The 21,990-nt window shown below is 44.6% G+C and overlaps 2 protein-coding genes across 7 annotated transcripts in view; one reads left to right on the plus strand and one right to left on the minus strand.

Annotated features, from left to right (window-relative positions):
• Positions 1 to 5,151, plus strand: part of CCDC85C (coiled-coil domain containing 85C) — a 249,335-nt gene extending 244,184 nt beyond the window's left edge. For all 5 annotated transcript variants that reach the window (XM_033952299.1, XM_033952301.1, XM_033952300.1 and 2 more), the window contains one exon: positions 3,829 to 5,151. In XM_033952299.1, coding sequence (XP_033808190.1) covers positions 3,829 to 3,918 — 90 coding nt within the window. In that variant the 3' untranslated portion in view covers positions 3,919 to 5,151. The remainder of the gene's footprint in view (positions 1 to 3,828) is intronic.
• Positions 5,152 to 17,897: 12,746 nt separating this feature from the next.
• CCNK (cyclin K) overlaps positions 17,898 to 21,990 on the minus strand; it is a 75,871-nt gene continuing 71,778 nt past the window's right edge. The window contains exons 11-12 of one of the 2 annotated variants that reach the window (XM_033950696.1): positions 19,558 to 19,629; positions 17,898 to 19,439 (exon numbers count right to left, since the gene is read on the minus strand). In XM_033950696.1, the coding sequence (XP_033806587.1) occupies positions 18,817 to 19,439; positions 19,558 to 19,629 (695 nt within the window). In that variant the 3' untranslated portion in view covers positions 17,898 to 18,816. The remainder of the gene's footprint in view (positions 19,440 to 19,557; positions 19,630 to 21,990) is intronic. The other variant, XM_033950695.1, reaches the window with a different exon arrangement.

A 21,990-nucleotide genomic window follows, 5' to 3' on the forward strand; every position in this document is an offset into this window, starting at 1 on the left:
TACTCCACTCAGGATTTTGTAGATTTCAATCATACCTTCCCTCAGCCGGCTCTTTCCAAGCTGAAGAGCCCTAACCTTTTTAGTCTTTCCTCATACGAGAGGAGTTCCATCCCCTTTCTCATTTTGGTCGCTTTTCTTTGAATCTTTTCTAGTTCTACAATATCTTTCTTGAGATAAGGTGACCAGAATGGAATGCAGTACTCCAGGTGAGGTCGCACCATGGAGCGGTACAGAGGCATTATAATATCTGTAACTTCATCGAGTGTCCCGTAGTCTTTGTAATTTTTGACAGAGTGAAAAATCGATCAACTTGTACCCGCTCTACTCCACTCAGGATTTTGTAGACTTCAATTGTATCTCCCCTCAGCTGTCTTTTTTCCAAGTTGAAGAGTCTTTTAGACTTTCCTCATACGAGAGGAGTTCCATCACCTTGACCATCTTGGTCGCTCTTCTTTGAACCTTTTCTAGTGCCGCTATATCTTTCTTGAGATGAGGAGACCAGAATTGAACGCTCTGACAGAAATTAAATTGGAAAAAAAAGAGAACGGCAGATGGTGAATGATGAAATGCGTGTTTGCTTGTCAACTATCGAGCCGCATTTTGAGTTAATTTGCACTCAAAAATAAGCACATCCATCATATTGATTAGCAATTCTATCTACTTTAGTTTCACTGTTGGTACAATTACCCATACATAGCTTAAAGAACTTTTAAATAAATAACTCTCAAATTTAAGCTTTTGTTGGTTTTTCAGTTTTATCATTTCAATTATAATGTGCCGTGAAAAACATTTGCTCCGTTTATGCCATACTTGGAGCTAAAAAGGTTTGAGAGAACTTCAAATATTGGATCGTGTCTGTGGTGACACTATGGGTAGGGGGAACTGGATAGACTACCTGGGCTAAAATACCTGTCTGAAATTACTTTTAATTAACGTTATTGTGTTTTAAGCGCTTAGATTCTAGAAAATATATGAAGTGGAGGGGTTTCTCTGTCCCTTGCAACATTCTGTTGCAATGGCAGCATAGAAGAATTACGTTTTAGGCGATGTTTGCTTGGGGAAACTTGTCCAAGAACTTTTCAATAGTGAAAGGTAGAACAGTGAATCAACTTTTCCTTTACAATAATTATCACATGAGAATATTATTCCACAAAAACTCACAAGAAATAGTGATGCATTGCTTATGGGGGTAAATAGTGGCACACCTAAGTGACTCACAATACTACTATTCCCATGTGGTTACTTAAGCCTTCCTTTAATGTCTTCCACTTCAGGTGATTGAGGACAGCAGCGTGCCTGATTTTAAGGCCAAATGGAATCGACACGTGGGATCTATTCACAGGGTAAAGGTAGGGGAGGGTCATTAGGGTGGGCAGACTGGATGGGCCGTGGCCCTTATCTGCCGTCTATTTCTATGTTTCTATGTTTCTACTTAGGTGTACTCATTTAGGTCATTTAAAACCAGGCCTAAAATGCCTGCACTTAAGTTGGGCATGGATTGGATGTATTCTGTTAACAATACGTCTAGCTTTTAGGACTGTTCCCAATCTGCCCTTGACTACGCTTCCTTTTTAAAGTCGCAACTGATGCATACTTTTTATAGAATCAACGCTTTCCGTACTATACATGTTACTTTTAATTAATGCCAATTACAAGGTATTAATTGTCAATTAGTGCTTGATTAGGCCAATTAAGTTGTATGCACACGCCATATCCATAATTTGGGGTTAAGTATGTTATGATAAGCACTCGCTGAAACACGCAGAGTTAACATGGAACACACGAGACTGAAGTCTCTATATATTGCGCCTAACCAATCGGCGCTGAAAATAAATGCCTAAGCACTATTCTATATATGGCACCTTAAGTTAGGCATGGTTTATAGAATAGCATTTACACCCGGTGACGCGTCAAAACCGCAGGGGATAACATTGCGCCAACTTGTGCGCGCAGGACAAATGCGTGCCGCCACTTTGAGGCCTTCCCTTTTGTGCTCTTAAGGGGGTATGTGGAGGGGAACCCCCCCCACTACACTGAAAACTCCCCAAAAAAGGAAGAACAGGAGTTTTCATCCCCCCCAAATGGGAGCACGAGCAGTTCTAACTGTAGTCGGGGTGTTCCCCCCCCTCTCACAGCGTAAACTGGAAGGCCTCAAAGCGGTGGCGCGCATTTCTTCTGCGCTCAAATGTTGGCGCGCCGTTGTCCTCCACACTTTTGACGGTGTACCTTTACACCCAGGCGCCGTGCCTAATTTTAAGGCACAGTCAAAAAACAATGAAGGGCAAATTAACTCAACGACTCTTCGCTGTTGAGTGACTAAAAATAGGAAATGCAAATATTGCGGAATAGTCACTCTATAAAGTCAAAATGAAGTAACCTAAATTTGATGCTCATCAGCTCCTAATCGAACTCTGCTCAGAGACATGAAAGCAGATACCACCACCTCACTACCAGTATCAGTCTTAAATCGCATTGAACACTGCAATGATTGGGTGATGAGGCGGTGGTATCTGCCTTCATGTCTCTGAGCAGAGTTCGAGTAGGAGCTGATGAGCATCAAATTTAGGTTACTTCATTTTGACTTTATAGAGTGACTATTCCACAATATTTGTAATTTTAAGGCACGGCTGTTTGCACCAGTGGAAGTGTGCAAATCCTCACACTTAGGCACGGAGACCCCTTATTCTACAATTGTTTGTGTAAATGTGTGCAACTCAAAAGAAATGAAGTTTGTGGGGTTTTTCCTGTCTTCCTTCACGGACAGGGAGTTCATGATATCTTTTTAGAGGACTGCCCAGTTGCCCAAAGAGATTTTCAAAACCCGGCAGTTTGTCTGGGTTTTGGAAGACTCCTGGCTTGGAACCACATCTAGAGGATGTAATCGCACCATCTGGGCATGTGCGAAGGTCCTCCAGACATGAGCCCGAGCTCTGGAAAGGAGACACGAGGTTCGTGTGGGGGAGGAACAGGGCGTGGCCAGGTGCCCTCTTTTTAAAAATTTTTTTAAAGAGGAAATCTGGTAACTCTAGTTCTTGGTACAGGCTTGGGAAGTCCTATGTTAGCGCTTTTCAGCTTGGAGCTGAGGAAAAATATGAATTAAATCTATAAAATCCTGAGTGGATGAAAATTTAAATGTGAATCAATTGTTTGCATTTTAAAAAGTGCAAAACCTGAGGGACACACCGTGAAGTTACTAAGTATGTTTAAAACAGATTGGAGAAAACATTTTTGCACTCAGCACATTGTTAAGCTCTAGAACTCATTGCCAGAAGTGGTGCTAAAAGCAGTTAGGTTAGCTGTGTTTAAAAAGAGGTTTGGACAGGTTCTAGGAGAGAGAAATACAGAAAGAAAGAGGGGTGGAGGGGCAGGGAGAGAGAAAGAAAGAAAAAGAAATGAGATGCATAGTCAGAAGGAAGTGCAACCAGAAACTCATGAAATCACCAGACAACAAAGGTAGGAAAAATGATTTTATTTTAAATTTAGTGATCAAAATATGTCAGTTTTGAGAATTTATATCTGCTGTCTATATTTTGCACTATATTTAATGGGATCCAGAGGATGGGGGGGGGGGGGGGGGAAGCGGGATCCTGTCCCTTTTTGAGGAAATAAATGTCATGTTATTCTAATCTAAGGGCTTTTTTTTAGTTCATGGATGCCATCTAGTGGTGCATTATAACATTGGAAGTAGATGCTGTAAATCAATGTGATTCAAAATCTGTATGATGCACCACAGAGAGGCTGATTTGTTTTAAGGAGTAATTCTCCCAGTTAAATGAAAAATACAGAAGCTCAGACTCCTGCTAAGTACATCTGTTTCTTTCCACATAGGTTGTCTGGAGAAAGTTGGGTGACGCTGCCAGCAGCAAACCATCCATCAGACAGCACCTCTCTGGAAACCAGTTCAAGGGTCCTTTATAGGGTCAACGCGAAGAGCACTTCCAAGACGAGTGTCTGCAGTTTCTCTCAGCTACCACTATGGTTAGGACTTTGTATAATGTAAATATGGCAGCTGTTGGCCGATTCCTACTTATGGTAGTCTGGACAATCCCTTCGTAGGATTAAAGCCTTGTACTGGCAAAGCTGGGTCATCCTGTATTTTAGTGCAAATCTGCTTTCACTTCTGATCACTTCCAGAAGGCCTTGTATTGCTGATCTGCAAATTGGCAACTTTATGACATAAGTGGGTACAGCGGGTGCTGTGTACTTTTATAAAGCTCTGGGAGCCCAGGCTATCCATCCTGTCTGCTTTTGACTTTTCAAGACATCAGGAATGCTGGACACCAAGGAGCAGATGAACTGCAGCTTCTGGGCTTGATTTCTTCCCTCTGAACCCAGGCTATTATCCGATTGCTTGAGTGGTTGTGGACCTATGGATTGGGGTTTGAATCTCACTCCCATCCCCTGTACTTCTTACTTTGAGCACACGTGTTGCACAGCTCCCTATGTTCACTTGTATATTGTGTGTTGTGGACAGAAGTCTTGTACGAGTGGGATCTTATTTTGTATACAGAGAATTCTCTTTAAAAAATAGAAAAGGGCGAGTGAGGGTACTACGAACTGTCGAAAGGCAAGCAAATTTATGGGCAAGTCCTAAAGTGTGTGGATGGGTTTCACTCCTGCAGATAGCAAAGGTTGAGGTAATTTCTTCGGGCCACCACGAAGACGACATGGAAACAAATGCTTCCAGCCATCGCCCCTCTGATATTTTATAAATAGTACGTGGATGGTAGCACTAGCTTTACTGGGGCTGGTGAAAGGAAAACAACTGAAAGTCGCTCATAGCCTTGGTGCAACAGCAGAGAAGCAACAGAATCTCGTCCAGTCCTGCTTCAGTTTGTACAGCTTCGATGCTGTCTCACCTCAAAAGAAATGAAACTTTTAAATCTTAAAGGCACAGAAATTTAAATGAATTTGAAGTGAAGTGTGATTAGATTTGGTGCAATGCACATCTTTTTTAGGGATTGGAGCTTTGTTTCCAATCCTTGTGTGTTTTTTCCATCTTCAAGGACAGGGAGTTCATATCAAAATTTGATGGAATAGGGTTGGGCTGGTCTTCCTGGCTCCATGAGTAAGCCATCGCACTGCGAACCATGAAGCCCCGGTGCTCTAAATTTAATAAAGTACCTCAGGCTCCCCCTCACTCCCCCCTCCCCCCCAAAAAAAAAGGCATCAAGTAAAATGATATAAGACATTTATATGCCCAAATCCTTTTTCAGCTATTGCTTCCTGATTTAAGTTTCCAAAGGTGACTTGCTGTAATTAGAATTTAGTTTCTCCTAAGATTGGTCACAAGAATGGGAAAAGTAGTCTATAGTTTTTCTAATCAAAATGAATGGGATATTTCTTAAATTTATTTTTGCTTACTACTGTCCATAAAACAAGTGACTTGGTTTTTGTTACAGTGATGCTATGGCTTAAATGTTCAAGTATGTCAGTGTATTGCAAACTGTGTTCCCTGGCAGATTCCAGATGTGCTGCAAGGAACAGCGCTGGCTGACTGCGCCTCTCGTGGCACCTCTGCTCCTTCTGCAGCACCACCCCATCCCCATGGTAATAGGAGGTCAGGGCAGCACATGCATGGATGTCACTGCATCGACCTTCACACATTTCCAGGTGCTGTCTAGTCACGGCTGCGAGGTTAGTGTGCCGCACCTTAAAAAGTTGTGACACACTGGAGTATGGTAATAGTTTTACTTGCTGTGGCTACCTGAGTATGTGGGGTAGTGAATTGGAAAACAAAAGTCCCAAGACACACTGGATTTCCCCGCTAGGGAGCTGTTCTGGGTTTTCTATTCCGAGTGTATGGCCAATATCAACAGACCCTATAAAGCACCAACATGTCTCTTCTAAATTATCTTCCAGCCCTGATTAATCTGCTTCCTTTAACACAATGGTTCCCAAACTGTGAGCCGAGAGCCCAAAGGGGGTCCTATTGGTGAATAGGGTCACAGAACTAGTGCTGCACCTCTGATGTATGTCCAGCAGTGACAGTCAGCATGTGACTGCCTCCATTTGCTTAGGCTTCCTGAGACTGCAAGTCTATGCTGCACACCGAGGTCTTGGACTGCAATTGATGATAACTGTAATTGATATGATCACAACTAGAGAATGAAACGGGAGGAAAAAATCTGTCCCCGTCACCAGACCACCGTTCTATTTCCCATAGCATCCACACTTCCCTCTTGCCACCTCACCGCCCTTCAGCGGCCCGAGAATCTCCCTCCCTCCCCCTTACCTTCACTGCACATTAGTAAAGAAACTTACTGAAGCCGGCAGAGACTGCCTGCCTGTGCCTGCAGTCGCGTGTGTGTGGGCAGAAGCTTCTCTTCTGACGGAACCGGAAGTTGCATCAGAGGAGGAGCTTCCGCCCACACCACGCGCGACTGCAGGCAGGCAGGCTTCATTGGCTTCAGTTTCTTTACTGAAGCGCTTCAAAGTAAGAGGGAGGGATGTGACCGCGTGCCTTCCCTTCCTTACCTGCGGGGACAAGGCCAGTCACCACTCCACAGTGGCCATACCCGCAGTGAGCACTCCCCCCTCCCCCGCAGCTAGCTGCCACTGTGTCATTCTCTAATCACAACCCTCACTACTGCTGCCTTCATGCTTTGAATAAGGGAAATGGAGAGCTACTAGTCAGTTTTCATCATCTGGAGGTTAACTGATTCTTGATAGTGTTAAAAGAGAGTCTATTTGGATAAAGGCTTGTCAAACACCTTAAATGTAACAACCACTCTCCCCTCCCCCCAGAAAAATAAACAAAGAGCATTGCAAGGAATTTGGGGACAGATAGTAAAACTATAACACACTATAGCTTAGCACAAAGTGGCTGGGACAGATGGTTTAAAAAACAAATAAAGAGAAGCTTTTTAGTTTTCATTTAAACCTTTGGATGTCAGTATGCTCTCCTGGCTAGTGCCTGTTAAAAATTGCCATTACCCTTCCCACGCTTTATTCTCAGGATTTTTGCATTTAAGATGAACAAATGATGTTTTTAATCCTTCATAATTGTTGTACACTGGAGGATTTTTTTTTTTTTTAATTGTATTGTTTGCGCTTAATTTCTCCTACTTGGATCTATATTGTTTTTGATACTGCTTTAAGGCAGCATTCCACCACATCTGTTTCTTGTGAGTGCTGCTGCTATGTAGTAGCATCTTATCAGCTAAATTTTGAATCAAGAAAATTTTTTAAAAATGTAATTTGTATGTAGATAGATATATACACCAATGGTACCACAGAGTTGGGCAGAGAGCACCCCCTTGCAACAGTGTCTGCTGTGGTTGGTAGGATCGCCTATCAGAAAAGGTCCTCCAGTAGTGGCCTGGCCATTGGTGGCATTTTCTATGGGCTGCTGCTGTGTCATCCACCCCCCATGCTTGTGCAAGGGGGAGATGGCACGTCAATAGGTCATGGAAAAAGCCACCAACTGCTAGGCCATTAGTGGAGGACCTTTTCTGCTCTGAGGCTTCGGGATCAGAGGGGAAGACAAGGAGAGTAGGTGGGGCAATTTGTATTCCCTTGCTAGGATTACCATATTTGTGCTTAAAAAAAAAGACACACGATCCTGTCCTCTCCCCACTTCCTTAATCCAACTGTACCGTTTCAGTGCTTCTCTATCGCCCCTGCGGGTGCTTCGATCATGCTCTCCCTCCCCACCCCCCCAACTACCATTTCAACAAAATATAATCTTCAGGCCAGCAGCGAGGTGAGCCTGCTGCGGTCAGACTGTGCCTGAAGTATTATCTGGAGCATCCCACCTATGTGGGAACAGGAAGTTGCTCCAGAGAGAAAGCTTTCAGGGCTTTAGATTTCAGTGGAGCCAGAGTTTATAGGAAGCCGCACGGATACCCAGTCCTCTAAAAAGAGGACAGGTCTGGGTAAATCCAGATGTTTAGTAACCATACTTTTGAGCTCAGTTCCCACCCCAAAAAAAGGGCCTGGCTACTTGTACACACACTTTAATTTACTTCAACTGTTCCATTTTCGAATGGTTTGGGATGCCTTCTGTGACTCGTACTAGTTGTCCCTTGTAACTTTCTTGACATGCTCATCTCCTTGCTCAGGCAAGATGTCTACACGCTTTGCAAAAGCAATTTTGAGTCTTTAATGCTCCTCTGCTTCCCTCCTCCATGCTTTGTGGGACATGGGGGAAGGTAAACCTTAGTTTGAGCTGTAGCCGAGGGCAAACCTAACCTCTTGGGGCCTTGCTTTAAAACAGAAGCACTGAGTTTCTCATAAAGGAAGAATGACATAAGAATAACAGACTGCATAAGGAGTGGAGTGCTGCTGTGGGGGTGGCGGGGGGCATGAGCTCCTGAGTCCACCTCCCAGTGCTATAGTTTTAAATCTTTGGCCAGTGTCCATAAGCAGGCCTGCCCTGAAAGTAGAATGAAGGGTTCTGGAGCGGGCCTGCTGTTTGATGAAGATTTAAAATCAGATCAGGAGAGCGGAGAGAGGGTAACAATCTGTGTCCAAATCTTTTTAAGGAGGCCATGGCCCCTCTGGCCTCCCCCATTCCGACACCTATGACAGACTATATTCTACTGTACTACTTTGGGCATGAAACGGGGCCAAGGTATGCAGAACAAGAGGAAAATGCAGGCATATTGTATACAACAGTGTTCTTCAACATTTTGACACCTATGGACCAGCGGTTGAAGAACACTGGGCTAAGTTACAGACCAAACCCTGCCCCCATAATAGTACTAATTGTAACACCATTTTTTCCATTCATTTTTCATATATACATACATTATATTCTTATTAACAACACATAATGGTTAACGACAAAATTAAACTACACAAAGCACACTGTATGCTTCTCAACATTCATTCCTACCAGAAAACAGATAACCCCATGCAAATACAGGACTAAAAGTACTAACCTATACAAACCAAACCCTAACATGCAAGACTCTGCATGCAGTACAACCCCACAGATAAACAAATGCATTTCTTCCAGAACAGTGCAAAATACAGACAGCAGATGTAAATTCTCAAAATTGACAATTCAATCACTAAATTTAAAACTAAAATAATTCCCTCTACCTTTGTTTTCTCCCTCCCTCCATGCTGTGCCTTACCTTCTGGCCTGCTCCTGCCTGGCCATTTTATGCCACCCCCGGTGTTATCTTCGGGCCAGCTCCCTCTTCCTCATTGCTGCAGTGCACAAAGGTGTGGGCAGCAGCTCCTTGTGTGCCCTGCGCCTCACCTGGAAGCCTTCCCACTGACGTTGCAATGTCAGAGAGGTTTCCAGTTCAGGCACAGGAAGTGCGTAGGAGCTGCTGCCCGCATCTTTATGCACTGCAGCACTGATGAAGGAACCGGCCTAAAAATAACACCTCATTGATCGCACTCCGGCCCAACAGCTGAAGAACACTGTCTTGAGCCCGATGCACGTGCCGGCCCTGCGGTTGAAGAACACTGGTATACAAGTCTTAAACTGACCTGGGGGGGGAAGAGGGCAGTGTACTCCAGTAGCCTGAGATTTGTCTTATCAGCTAAGTTACCCTTTCATTCAAATCTGTACCTATCTGAAAATGTTACGTTAAGTACTGTTTATCTTGTTTGTAAATCTCAGAATGTCAAGGTGAGGCGAGTGATGGATGTACTTTCCTGGGGTACGTTTTTATATCAGAACTCTCACCGTTAGCTGGTTCTTGAACTTACAATACTTAACCTTGTTTGGAGCTCAGTTAGTGTGGCTCAGAAGTGATAGACACAGCTGCTTTCCCAAGATTTGTCCTTGTAACATTATGTACGAGAATGGTATATGGCTAGATGTGTGAAAGAGATAAATTTTTATTCGCATCTTACAAATTCTAATCAATTTTGGCCCAATATACTAAATAAGGGTCAAAACTATTTGTACGGCCTATGGCCCTCCTTAGTGTGACAGCTGCTTTAAGCTCTCTCCAGAGTTGTTGAAAGCCACACCTAGGCAAGGTGTTAAGTCTACCTGGACAATCAGTCACCACCGCAACAGGGCTTCAAGCACTTGCAACATGTGGCTTACAAAATTTCTGAAAGCCTCTTATTATGCTAAGCTATGAAACCCAGAATACAAATTGCTTTAAGGTTCTTTTATTGTGTGTGCTCTTTAAAGGGTTCAGGGTCTCGCTGACATTCCTGCAGGGACCACAACAGAGCGAGGATTAATACTATTAAAACATGGGCAATGATTTACCTCACTGCTCTCAGCTGTGCCACCAGGCGATCTTATATTAGGGCCATTTTTATAAAGCTTAATGCCAGTCCTTTGCCCCAGTGCTCTTGGTTTTCAAGCTAAAGTGGTCTCCCTTATCTCTGTTCTGAAGAATGTCATTTAGATATGACCTTCGGTCTGTTTCCCTTGGGTTTCCCCCACTACCAATCTTTCTGCTTGCTCACCAAATTGGAACCTCTGACGTTTCTTAAAGTGAAAACCTCTTCTAGCCCAGAACTCAATAAGTCTGTGTGCAATCACTGTTGGACTGGTCTTCATTATGAAGTGTGCCAGCCTACTAGCCACTCAGCAAGGCTGATAAAGATATTGCAGATATTAGCAAACCTGACCAGGGCCACACCATACATAGCCAAAGGAAAACATGCAGAACCCCCCCCCCCTCCCCCTAACAAAAAAAACCCCAAAACAAAAACCCAGATTTCTTTGAAGGGTATGACAGCATTAGACTTTTGACACTTTCTCTTTTAAAAAGTGTCAGCTCCAGCCACAAACAGTAGTCAAAATTATAAATGGAAAAAAATGCCTCTTAACAGAATGGCCCCCGTTTGGTGTTCACAAGTCATACATATGCTACAAGGCAGATCGTGGTCTGTGCAGTTAAGATAAATAGCATTTGTGCATGATGCAACTATGTGAACAGCATAGCACTCTTAGAGCTTGCGCAAGTGGTGGGTTTTCCGTGAATAGCTTTGCCGAGTTGAGGCCCAAGCTCGACTTACACACAGCTTCAGCAGAAGAAAGATTGCTGTAGAATAGCCCCTTATATACAAATGCTATTACAATGAAAAGTGACTTTTTATCTATCTTTTGAAACTGAGGAGGGAAGCGTACTACTGATATTTTTAAACAGCAGAAAGCACATGTTGAAAGTATATAAATCTGTATATTTTTCATGCTGGGGAAAGTATATTTGTGCTGCTTTTGGAAGTCCGTTTGATGTTATAACTGGTAAACCTGCAACAGGACAGCCTTCCTCTATTTTCTGTATAATGTGATTTACAAGTAACTGGAATATACATCTGCTGTTGTGTACATAGAAAATGGCTTTAGAGTCTAGGTGCACATTTTATAAAATCTGTATTTATCCACTTGCTATATTTTTTGTGGGGATGGGTGGGGGAAGACGAGCAGGAGGGTGGGAGATTAGTAGAAATTGGATTTTATATTGGAAATGTGCTGTAAAACATTGATTTGAAATATTTTAGTAAAGTGACGTCATAAATGAGGGTAATTAGTGTTTACTTCCAACTGAACAAAATAAAATATATTCTTCGTAAGTGAGTGCTGATACTGGTTTGTTGATTCTGAAGTGGTAGTTTACATATGCAAACTCTAACTTTGCCAGAGACTACATTTCACTAATTGAGGGCTATGGAACAAACAAGGTCAATTCCTTATCATTATCAAATAAGGAACTGTTTTGCAGGCCTCCACAATCTCTAGCTAATGTAATAGGATGCAATGGTATTATTCTAGTGCCTGAATGTAACACAAAGCAAGTGACTACTGCAAAAGGTGTGAGCTAAATTTAAGCATGCAAATAAAGACTCGTTTAAGGTCCAGAACCTTATTTTCTGAAACTAACTCTAAATATTACTAGGAAAACAGAACCTCTAAGATTGTTGCTGGAGAGGAAGTCATCTGAGAAAATGGGTCCCATGTACCTGTCAAGGGTCAGAAGCCATCAATGGGCTTCAGCTGGGGAAAACAGATTTGATTGAATATGGCGGAGAAGCTGTCAATGCATTTGCGGAAGATCAATCCAATAAACTGGTTGAATGATTTATAAATGTCTTATCAAATTATACCAGTCGAAACATCCAAATAAGATAGTCATAAAGCTCTCATAAATTGTTATTTTGACAATAACTTGATAATATATCTCATAATTTATTTTTGATATTTTCTCTTAAAACCAAGAACCGTTGGAAGCGGCACTCTATTGTGTATCAAACACGGATGATATTGAGTTTTTCAGCCGCTGCGCCTCCTCATAGGCTCTGGTTTAATTTAGGATTTTTTATCAATTTTTTAAAAAACTTTATCCTTATCTTGCCTATAATAAATTAATCATGAACTTATCTGTAACTCTGGTAAGGCATATCGCCAAAGTTGAACCAGCCGTTACTATCTATTCAAAAACGCCGTAAATATTGTAAATAAATTGTGAGATAGGCTATCAAGTTATTGTCTTCAAAATAATTTATGAATTCTTTCTGACCGTCTTATTTGGATGTTTCAACTGGTATAATCTGCTGAAGATCAGGCAGAGAAGAACATGCAGTAACTGCTTAGCTCCATTTGTCACTGGATAAGCTGCCTGATATAGCTTTTACACTGCTCCAGCTCTGGCTTCATCTGTACTCTTAATTTTATTCACTGGTGCAAAATATAATTGGCATTATGGATAGCAATAAGTTTCCCAAAGTCTGATCCACTTGTTAATAGCACAGAACAGCTTTTTGAAGCTAATGGAGATGATTAAAACTAGAGTTCTTATGTTTATAATGATGGAAATCGCTAGGGAGATGCTTTATAAACTTCCAATCCTTCAGCATTAAGAACCAGAGACACAGTATAAAGAAAAACCTCATTCACCAGCACCTGACTAGTCTGGATTTGTCCAAACACAACTTTTTTGCTGTTCACTACACATGGAAATAAGAACTGGTCATCTTTACCTCTGGTTACAACTAAGGCCTTTAAGAGGGAATTAAAAAAAAGGAGAAACTAGGTTCTTACCTGCTAATTTTCCTTTCTTTTAGTCTCTCCAGACCAGCACAGCTTCACTGATGGGTTATAGCTCACTATGACTAGCAGGTGGAGACAGGCAAACTTTTGGCTATAGTACAAGTGGGCTGTGCATTCCCATATATACTCAGTCTGCCGAATAGCCAAGCAGAACTAAAACTAATAAGTGCAAATTATAACAGTAACGCCACTCCTAACAGGAGTAACAACTAACAGAGCAATACTGTTGGAAATTGAATAGGAGAATTATCTTTAGCAAAAGCTGCTGTTCTTGTAATCTCCCCAACCCTACTAAAAACACAAGATTCTGCAGAAAACCCCACATGCTTTATAAAATAAATACACAGATAGATAGGGCGGGGGCTGTGCCGGTCTGGAGAGACTAAAAGAAAGAAAAATTAGCAGGTAAGAACCTAATTTCTCCTTAAGGGTCTCGCCAGACTGGCATAGCTTCACTGATGGGACGCACTAAAGCAGTACCTATCATGGGTGGAACCCCCAAAGGACTGCAACAAGCACGTGCTCCCCGAACACTGCGTCCTGACACACCTGAACATCCATATGGCAGTGCCGCACAAAGGAACGGAGAGAAAACCAGGCCGCCACTTTACTGATATCCACCGGAGGCATCAGGGAAGACTCAGTACAAGAAGCAGCCCGACTGAGCAGAATGAGCTTTGAGAAATCCTGGAACAGACATCTTTTGAAGATATGCTGAAGCGATAGTCTCCTTGATCCAGTGCGCAATGGTAGCTTTGGAAGCACCGTCCCCCTTATGAGAACCTGCTAAGAGGACAAAAAGACGATACAATTTCGAGAACTCCTGAGCTCGCTGAACATAAGACTGAAGGGCCTGGCAGATGTCCAACTTGCGCAACTGTCTCTGTTCCAAAGAGTTTTCCTGTCAACCCAAGACTAGGATGACCACGGACTGGTTGACATGAAAAGGCAAAACCACATTCGGTAGAAAGAAAGAACCGGCCGCAGCACTACGCGCTCCCTAGAAAATTCCAGGAAGGGAGGACTACAAGAGAAAACCTGCAGCTCGGAAACGCATCTGGCAGAAGAAATGGCTACCAGGAAGACTGCCTTCAGAGTAAGGACTCCAGAGGGTCAAAAGGAGGGTGCACAAACACAGATAGAACCAGACTGAGATCCCAGACTGGAACTGAAGGCCAACCAGAGGTTGGCACAATTTGGCCACTCTCAAAAAGCGAATCACATCTGGATAAGTCAAATGCTGACCATGCAGCAAACTGTGAAACACAGACAAGGCTGCAAGTTCAACCCGGAGGGAAGAGATGCGAACAGGAACCACTCCTCAAAGATAAGCCAAACTCGCACATAAACCCGAGAGGTGTAAAGTCTCCAGGACCCCAAGAGAGTGGAGATCACTTTATCTGAATAACCTTACATAGGCGTTCCCATTCAAGAGCCAGGCCGTAAGACAAAAGGGACCCGAATCGAACATTGCAATAGGACCCTGTGTCAGAAGGTCGGGCGAGAGGGGCTGTGGAAGATGATCTACCACGAGAAGACGATTGAGATCTGCACACCACGAACGCCTGGGCTAGTCCAGAGCCACCATGATCATGTGGCCGGGGTGCTGAGCAATGTGAAGTACTCTGCCCACCATCGGCCATGGGGGAAACATGTACAGGTCTTCTGAAGGCCAAGGCTGCACCAGAGCATTCAGCCCCTCGGTCTCAAGATCCCTGCGTTGACTGAAGAATCAGGGCGCTTTGGCATTGCCGCTTGTGGCCATCAAGTCCATGACTGGCTGACCCCAGGCCTGAACAACCAACTCGAAGGTTCGGGACTGAGACACCAGTCTCCGGGATGCAACATGTAACAACTGAGGAAGTCCACGTGGACATTCTCCACTCCTGTTATGAGGGAAGCCGAGATGTCTAGAAGATGAGCCTCTGCCCAGGCCATGAGCAGAGACACCTCCAGCGCCACCAGATGACTCCTGGTTCCCCCCCTGATGAATGACGTAAGCCACCCCCTTGGCATTGTCTGAGAGAACCCGAACCATCAACATCTGGAACGCTAGCAATGCCAACCAGATGGCTCTGGTCTCCAGAACACTGATCGACCAAGACGCCTCCTCTGGAGACCAGCTCCCTGAGCCGAGCGACCGAAGCACTGAGCTCTCCATCCAAGGAGACTGGAGTCCAGGAGAAGCACTGCCCACTGAGGATGATTGACTCACTCTCTGCAGCAAACTGAAAGACTAGCCACCACCAGACGCTGCGATAAACCAAACCCCGAAGAGGAACAGGAGAGTCCAGATCGTGTAACTGAAGGGACCACCGCTGAAGTTGAGCATACTGAAGTGGCTGCATGTGAGCCCGAGTCCACCGAACCACATCCAAAGAAGCTGCCATCGACCCCAGGACCTGCAGAAAATCCTGCGCCCGAGGACAACAGGAAGTCATGAGAAAGCAAATCTGCGACTGCAATTTGTCCACTCAGGCCTCTGGAAGACCTGCCCCCAAGCAGGTATCGAAAAGAACCCCAAGGTATTCCAGGTGTTGAGACGGAGTCAACTGGCTCTTGGACAGGTTGACCACCCATCTCAGTGACTGCAGAACTCCACAACCTGAGCAGTAACCTAGGAGCTCTCCTGAAAAGACTCTGCTTTGATCAACCAGTCATCCAGAGGGATGAACCAGAATTCCTTCCTTGTGCAAGGCCTCTGCCATGACCACAATAATCTTGGTGAACATCCACGGCACCGTGGCCAGACCAAAAGTACACAAAACTGATAGTGCCATCCCAAGATCACATAGCGATGGAAACTCTGCTGGGAGTTAATTGTAAACCGTCCAGATACATGTGATGGTCGGTATATCAAGCAAGAGCAAAAGTGGAAATGTCCAATCAGAATGGTGCACAAAAGTGTATCAAGCCATAAATAAACTTGAAACATGGGAGGCGCAAATTGGAACATGCAGGTAGGCCTCTGTCAGATCAAGAGAAGTCAGGAATTCCACGGGCTGAACCACCAGAACGACAGATCTCAGGGTCTCCATACAAAAAGACGGAACCCATAGCACCCTGTTGATTCCATTCAGATCCAATATGGGCCGAAGAGACCCCTCTTTCTTGCACACCATGAAGTAAATGGAATACCTGCTGGTGCAAAACTCCTGAGGAGGCACTGGTACAACCACTTTGAGGTTGAGCAGCCTCTGCAAGGTCTGCTGAAAAGCCTTCTTCCAAGCCGCAACTGGGCGTCCACCGGTACCAGAAGAAGGATCCATAATGAGTCATTGGGCTGGGCGCGTGGTGGAGAAACCGCCGGAGGAATCACAGCCCCCCCGGCGGGCTCCCCCAAAAGGACTACATATGCTGAAATAAACGGCCCCAGGAAGATCCAGAAGCTGGAAAAAGGGGCCAGGATGGTAATGGTGAAAATCATGTGAATGCCCCCAAGCAATGCCCCCCCCCCCCCTCGAGTAGACAGGCGAGCACGGTCTTCAGAAAGACGGGGCACCTTAGTCAGTCAAGGTCTAAACCAACTTGTCCAGATCCTCACCAAACAAGAACGCCCCCCTAAAGGGAAATTTAGTAAGCTTAGCCTTAGACGCTGCATCGTCAACCAACCCTGGAGCCACAGGGTACAGCAAGTGGCCACACAGAGCCATGGATCTGGCCGAAGCCTGCCAATCATACATGGCATCTGAGAGATAAGAAGCGCCCAGCTCAATCTTAGCTACCTCCTGATCCACCAAGGACCAGTCAGACTCCTGGTCAAGAACATGCTCAGGCCACCGAAAACAAGCCCAAGTCACCAGACCACCACACATGGCCACCTAGACTGCTAGGGCAGCCACATCAAAACTCTGTTTAAGAGAATCTATCTGAAGATCCTTAAGAGTCCCGCAAAGCCGAGCCACCCTCAACCGGAACCGTATGCCAACACGCAATGGACCAGACCACCACTTCCCCCACAGGCGACTTCAAGGTTTCTGTATCCCCCCTCTGGGATGGGATACAGGCAAGCCATGGACAGCACAAAATGAAAAGGCCTTTCTGGCGCCCTCCTCTCCTCCAGACCTCATTCCATTCCCCAACCAACATCTCTCTCATTCTATTCTCCATGCCCAATTTTCCTCTTCCTTTCCCCATGTGCACCACTTCTTTCCCTCTCACTCACACACTCAGGCCCAACAAATGTCCTTTCTATTCCCTCCTTCCTATGTCCCAAGTTAGTGCCCCCTTCCTCCCTCCCAGCCCTGCCAAAGTCTGCCTGCCTCCAAGCCAACCCACCGCCGATACCCACTCCATTTAACTACTTCCTGCTGTTGCTGTAACTCTGGAAAGGGCCAGGAACATGGAGTGATTGCACGCAGCTGGCCCACAAGCATTCCCCCCATCAATTCTGATGTCGGAGAGCAGGTCCGGGCCAGCTAAGCGGTCAGCCTGCGTACCCCCAACAGGTGGTTCGCATACACCCTAGGGAACATGTACTGCAGGTTGAAAAACCCTGCTTGGCCGGTATCGGTGGCAAGGCTTAAAGCTGAGGCACTTCTAGTGGGGGAAATGGGGGTGGGGTACTCAACCCCTCAAGTGTGACACCCCTGAGGTCGGATGGACCCCAGAAAGGGTCCTCCAAGCTCAATCTGGCACCACAGATAAGGACAAGTCCTAAACAAAATCCAACAGGCCTAAACTAAACCAGGGAAGACTGCACAGGCTTACCAACCCCACCTGCTGGAGACTGAGAGAAGACTGAGTGTATATGTGAATGCAAAGCCCACTTGCACTACAGCCAAAAGTTTGTCTCAGTCTCCACCTGCTGGTCATGGTGAGCTATTACCCATCAGTGAAGCTGTGCCGGTATGGAGAGATGCTTAAGAAATGCAGGCTAAGTCCATATGATACACATACTCCATGATTTATATTAATCATGTGACCTTAAGGCTTGATTTGAAGTTTCTGTTTTAAAGTAGTAGGTTTGAACATCAATATAGCAAAGTACCCCAATGGAGAACTGGCAACTACTCACACAGACTGTATCAAACATACTCAGTTAAATAATGGTGAAATAAGACTTTAGGCTAATTATTTCTTCCCTCAGGCCCAGTTTCCTGCCATATGGAGGAGGTCTCTGCTCAGCCATGCGCTACATTTAGGATATAGATTAGATTAAGCCTTTGCTTTCAGAACCACTGTTTTTATTAGGGAATGAAATAGTCCCAGCAACCTAATAAAGTCACAGTATGATCTCAGGCAATCTTTCATCCTTACAAAAAATAAACTATATATAAGAATTTGTATCAAGGGGTTAAACATGCTTTCTATTGTACAGTCCACAAAGCTCATACTGTCTTTGATCTGCTGACTGAGCAAGGAGGGATAGGAACCAAGCAAACAGGAACAAAACAAATCAACTCTCTTGTACATTTTATGCAGATCACTAGAAATTCATTGTCAGGTCAAATGAAGAAGACATCCATGGACAGAACTATTTTCAGAAATCTGGATAGGACCCTCTAAAAGTAGAGGGCCAATACTGAGGAGGACAATGGTTTATGTTTAATATGACCAAGCCAATATGGCTGGTTAATATGCACTCAATGTACAAGAAAAACTGTGGGCCTGTTTAAGCCTTCACAGCAAGAGCAGTTTGTAAGGTTGAAGCTGCCTTGTCAAATCAAACCTCAAATGACAACAGGCTGTCAATATCCACAGTCCAAGTCACCAGTAGCAATGGCTCAGGATGACGACCTGCTTTTTGAAACTGGATTGCTTTTGGGTACTGGTGCCATTTAATCTGCTTCTTATACATTTAAGTATTTACAAAAAAAAAAAAAAAAAGCAGCCTTATGCTATCTCAACCAGGCTGCCCGCCCAAGTCCTCCTACAGGAGGCATACCAGGTGGGGGGATTGGAGGGGGTCCTGGTGGTTGCCCCCCAGGGGGAACAGAGGGAGGAGGATAGTTGGCTGGTGGCAGTCCTAGACCAGGGGGAGGATGGGGAGGGACTGCATGTGCAGGAGGTAAGCGGGGAGGGGGAAAGTTAGGATTGTAGGTAGGGGGAGGAGGATAACCTGGCGTAGGAGGGGGAATAGCAGGTGGAGGAAAGGAAGTAGGAGGGGGTGGTGGCACAGGGGGTGGAGGATTTGGAGGAAACACATGTGGGTGATACGGGAGATGAGCTGGAGGACCATATGCTGGTGGTAATGTTCCATAAGAAGGGCCCTCTGTTTTCATCAGTGACTGTAGACTCTGATAACCTTCGCCAGACATATAAGAATTGGTAGTAGACATGCCAGTTATGTAGCTACTTGGAGGGGGTGGTGGTGGGCGATGAGGCAGTGGGAGAGGTTGGTGAACTGGGGCAGGAAGAGATGGAGGAGGTATCTGGATCTTGGTCAGGTCTGCAGTGTCACTTGTGCCAATCTGGTCACCTTCTCCCAACACAGCTACCGGAACCATTGGGGGCTTACGCTCTGTACAACAAAAACAAAAAATTTCTCTAAATTCCAAATGATACACAGGCAGTATTAAAAATTATAACAAACACCAAGTTCATCTTATCTGTTAGCAAGCTTTTGCAGTAACACTTACCTGGAGGAGGGTGTACAGGTGGAATTGGTGGATGAGGTGTCTCCAGTTTGGGAAGTTTAGATGGTGGTGGTTCTGCAAAGTTAAAAAAAAAAAATATATATATATATTTATACCACAGCCACACATTGCACATTTGTCTCAGTAAGTACAGGGAACAGCTGCCTACGGCCTATTGTTGATTTTGCTACTATTTAATTTCATTCAGAGCAAAAGGTGATTACAAACAAAAGCTGCTACAATAGCACAGAAATACCCATGAGTTTTTTTTGTGGGTTCTGGGAGTGTAAAGTTCATTGGTGTGCTCTAACTTTTTTGTTTGAGAAAATGTAAGAAACCTCTAAAAATGTGAAAACAATATCATGCCACAGGTTTCTGCTCCACAACTTAAGAGACAGGAAGGGAGTGGTGAAGGAGGAGAAGGTAGTGGCAGAAAGGCTTAACATGTTCTTCTCGTCTGTATTTACAAACGAGGACATGTCCAACATACCGGAACCTGAGCAATTCTTCAATGGAAGTCAAGCAGAAAAATTAACATCCATGAAAGTGGGCCTTGAGGATGTGCGCAGGCAGATAGAAAAACTAAAAACTGACAAATCCCCGGGTCCGGATGGCATACATCCAAGGGTTCTGAAAGAATTAAAGGAGGAGATAGCGGAACTACTGCAGCAAATTTGCAACTTATCCCTGAAAACAGGCGTGATCCCGGAGGATTGGAAGATAGCCAACGTTACGCCCATCTTTAAAAAGGGATCAAGAGGTGACCCGGGAAACTACAGGCCGGTGAGCCTGACCTCTGTTCCAGGGAAAATGGCAGAAGCACTGATAAAAGAAAATATCGATGAACATTTTGAAAGAAACGAACTTCTGATAACCAGCCAACATGGTTTCTGCAAGGGAAAATCTTGCCTAACGAACTTATTGCATTTCTTTGAAGGGATTAATAAATGGATGGACAAAGGAGACCCCATAGACATCGTATATCTAGATTTCCAAAATGCCTTTGACAAGGTGCCCCATGAACGTCTACTCCGGAAACTGAAGAACCATGGGGTGGAAGGAGACGTACATAGATGGATCAGAAACTGGTTGGAGGGTAGAAAACAGAGGGTAGGAGTGAAGGGCCACTACTCGGACTGGAGGAGGGTCACGAGTAGTGTCCCGCAGGGCTCGGTTCTCGGGCCGCTGCTATTTAATATCTTCATTAATGATCTAGAAACAGGGACGAAGTGTGAGATAATAAAATTTGCAGACGACACCAAACTATTTAATGGAGCTCGGACTAAAGAGGACTGTGAAGAATTGCAAAGGGACTTGAACAAACTAGGAGAATGGGCGACGAGATGGCAGATGAAGTTAAACGTTGAGAAATGTAAAGTATTACATGTGGGAAGCAGAAACCCGAGGTACAACTATACGATGGGAGGGATATTATTGAATAAGAGTACCCAGGAAAGGGACTTGGGGGTAATGGTGGATATGACAATGAAGCCGACGACACAGTGCGCAGCGGCCGCTAAGAGAGTGAATAGAATGCTAGGTGTAATCAAGAAGGGTATTACAGTCAGAATGAAAGAAGTTATCCTGCCGTTGTATTGGGCGATGGTGCGCCCGCATTTGGAGTACTGCGTACAATATTGGTCGCTGTACTTTAAGAAGGATATGGCGTTACTCAAGAGGGTTCAGAGGAGAGCGACACGTCTGATAAAAGGGATGGAAAACCTGTCATACGCTGAGAGATTGGAGAAACTGGGTCTCTTTTCCCTGGAGAAGAGGAGACTTAGAGGGGATATGATAGAGACTTATAAGATCATGAAGGGCATAGAGAGAGTAGAGAGGGACAGATTCTTCAAACTTTCGAAAAATAAAAGAACAAGAGGGCACTCGGAAAAGCTGATAGGGGACTGATTCAAAACGAATGCTAGGAAGTTCTTTTTTACCCAACATGTGGTGGACACCTGAAATGCGCTTCCAGAGGGCGTAATAGGGCAGAGTACAGTACTGGGGTTCAAGAAAGGATTGGACAATTTCCTACTGGAAAAGGGGATAGAGGGGTATAGATAGAGGATTACTGCACAGGTCCTGGACCTGTTGGGCCGCCGCGTAAGCGGACTGCTGGGCGCGATGGACCTCAGGTCTGACCCAGCGGAGGCATTGCTTATGTTCTTATCTCTGTTGAGAGGAAAGGCGAACACTGCACTGCTTAACGCACTTTGCACCAAGGCACTTTTCAAGAAAGTTTTAAGATAAGTGCACTTTTTGTAGACATATATTTATTGAAGAAGCCATATTACAAAAAAACAAAATATATACGAATGACTTAAATAAATTAATGAGTGAGAGGTTTTGGTCGATGAATGAAAATCCAACCTGCACTGTTATCTTAATGTTCATTTATTGAACGAAGCAGGATTTGAGACCTGGGGCAGAAACCGG

Source organism: Geotrypetes seraphini, chromosome 7 (assembly GCF_902459505.1).
Source record: "Geotrypetes seraphini chromosome 7, aGeoSer1.1, whole genome shotgun sequence".
NCBI lineage: Eukaryota > Metazoa > Chordata > Amphibia > Gymnophiona > Dermophiidae > Geotrypetes > Geotrypetes seraphini.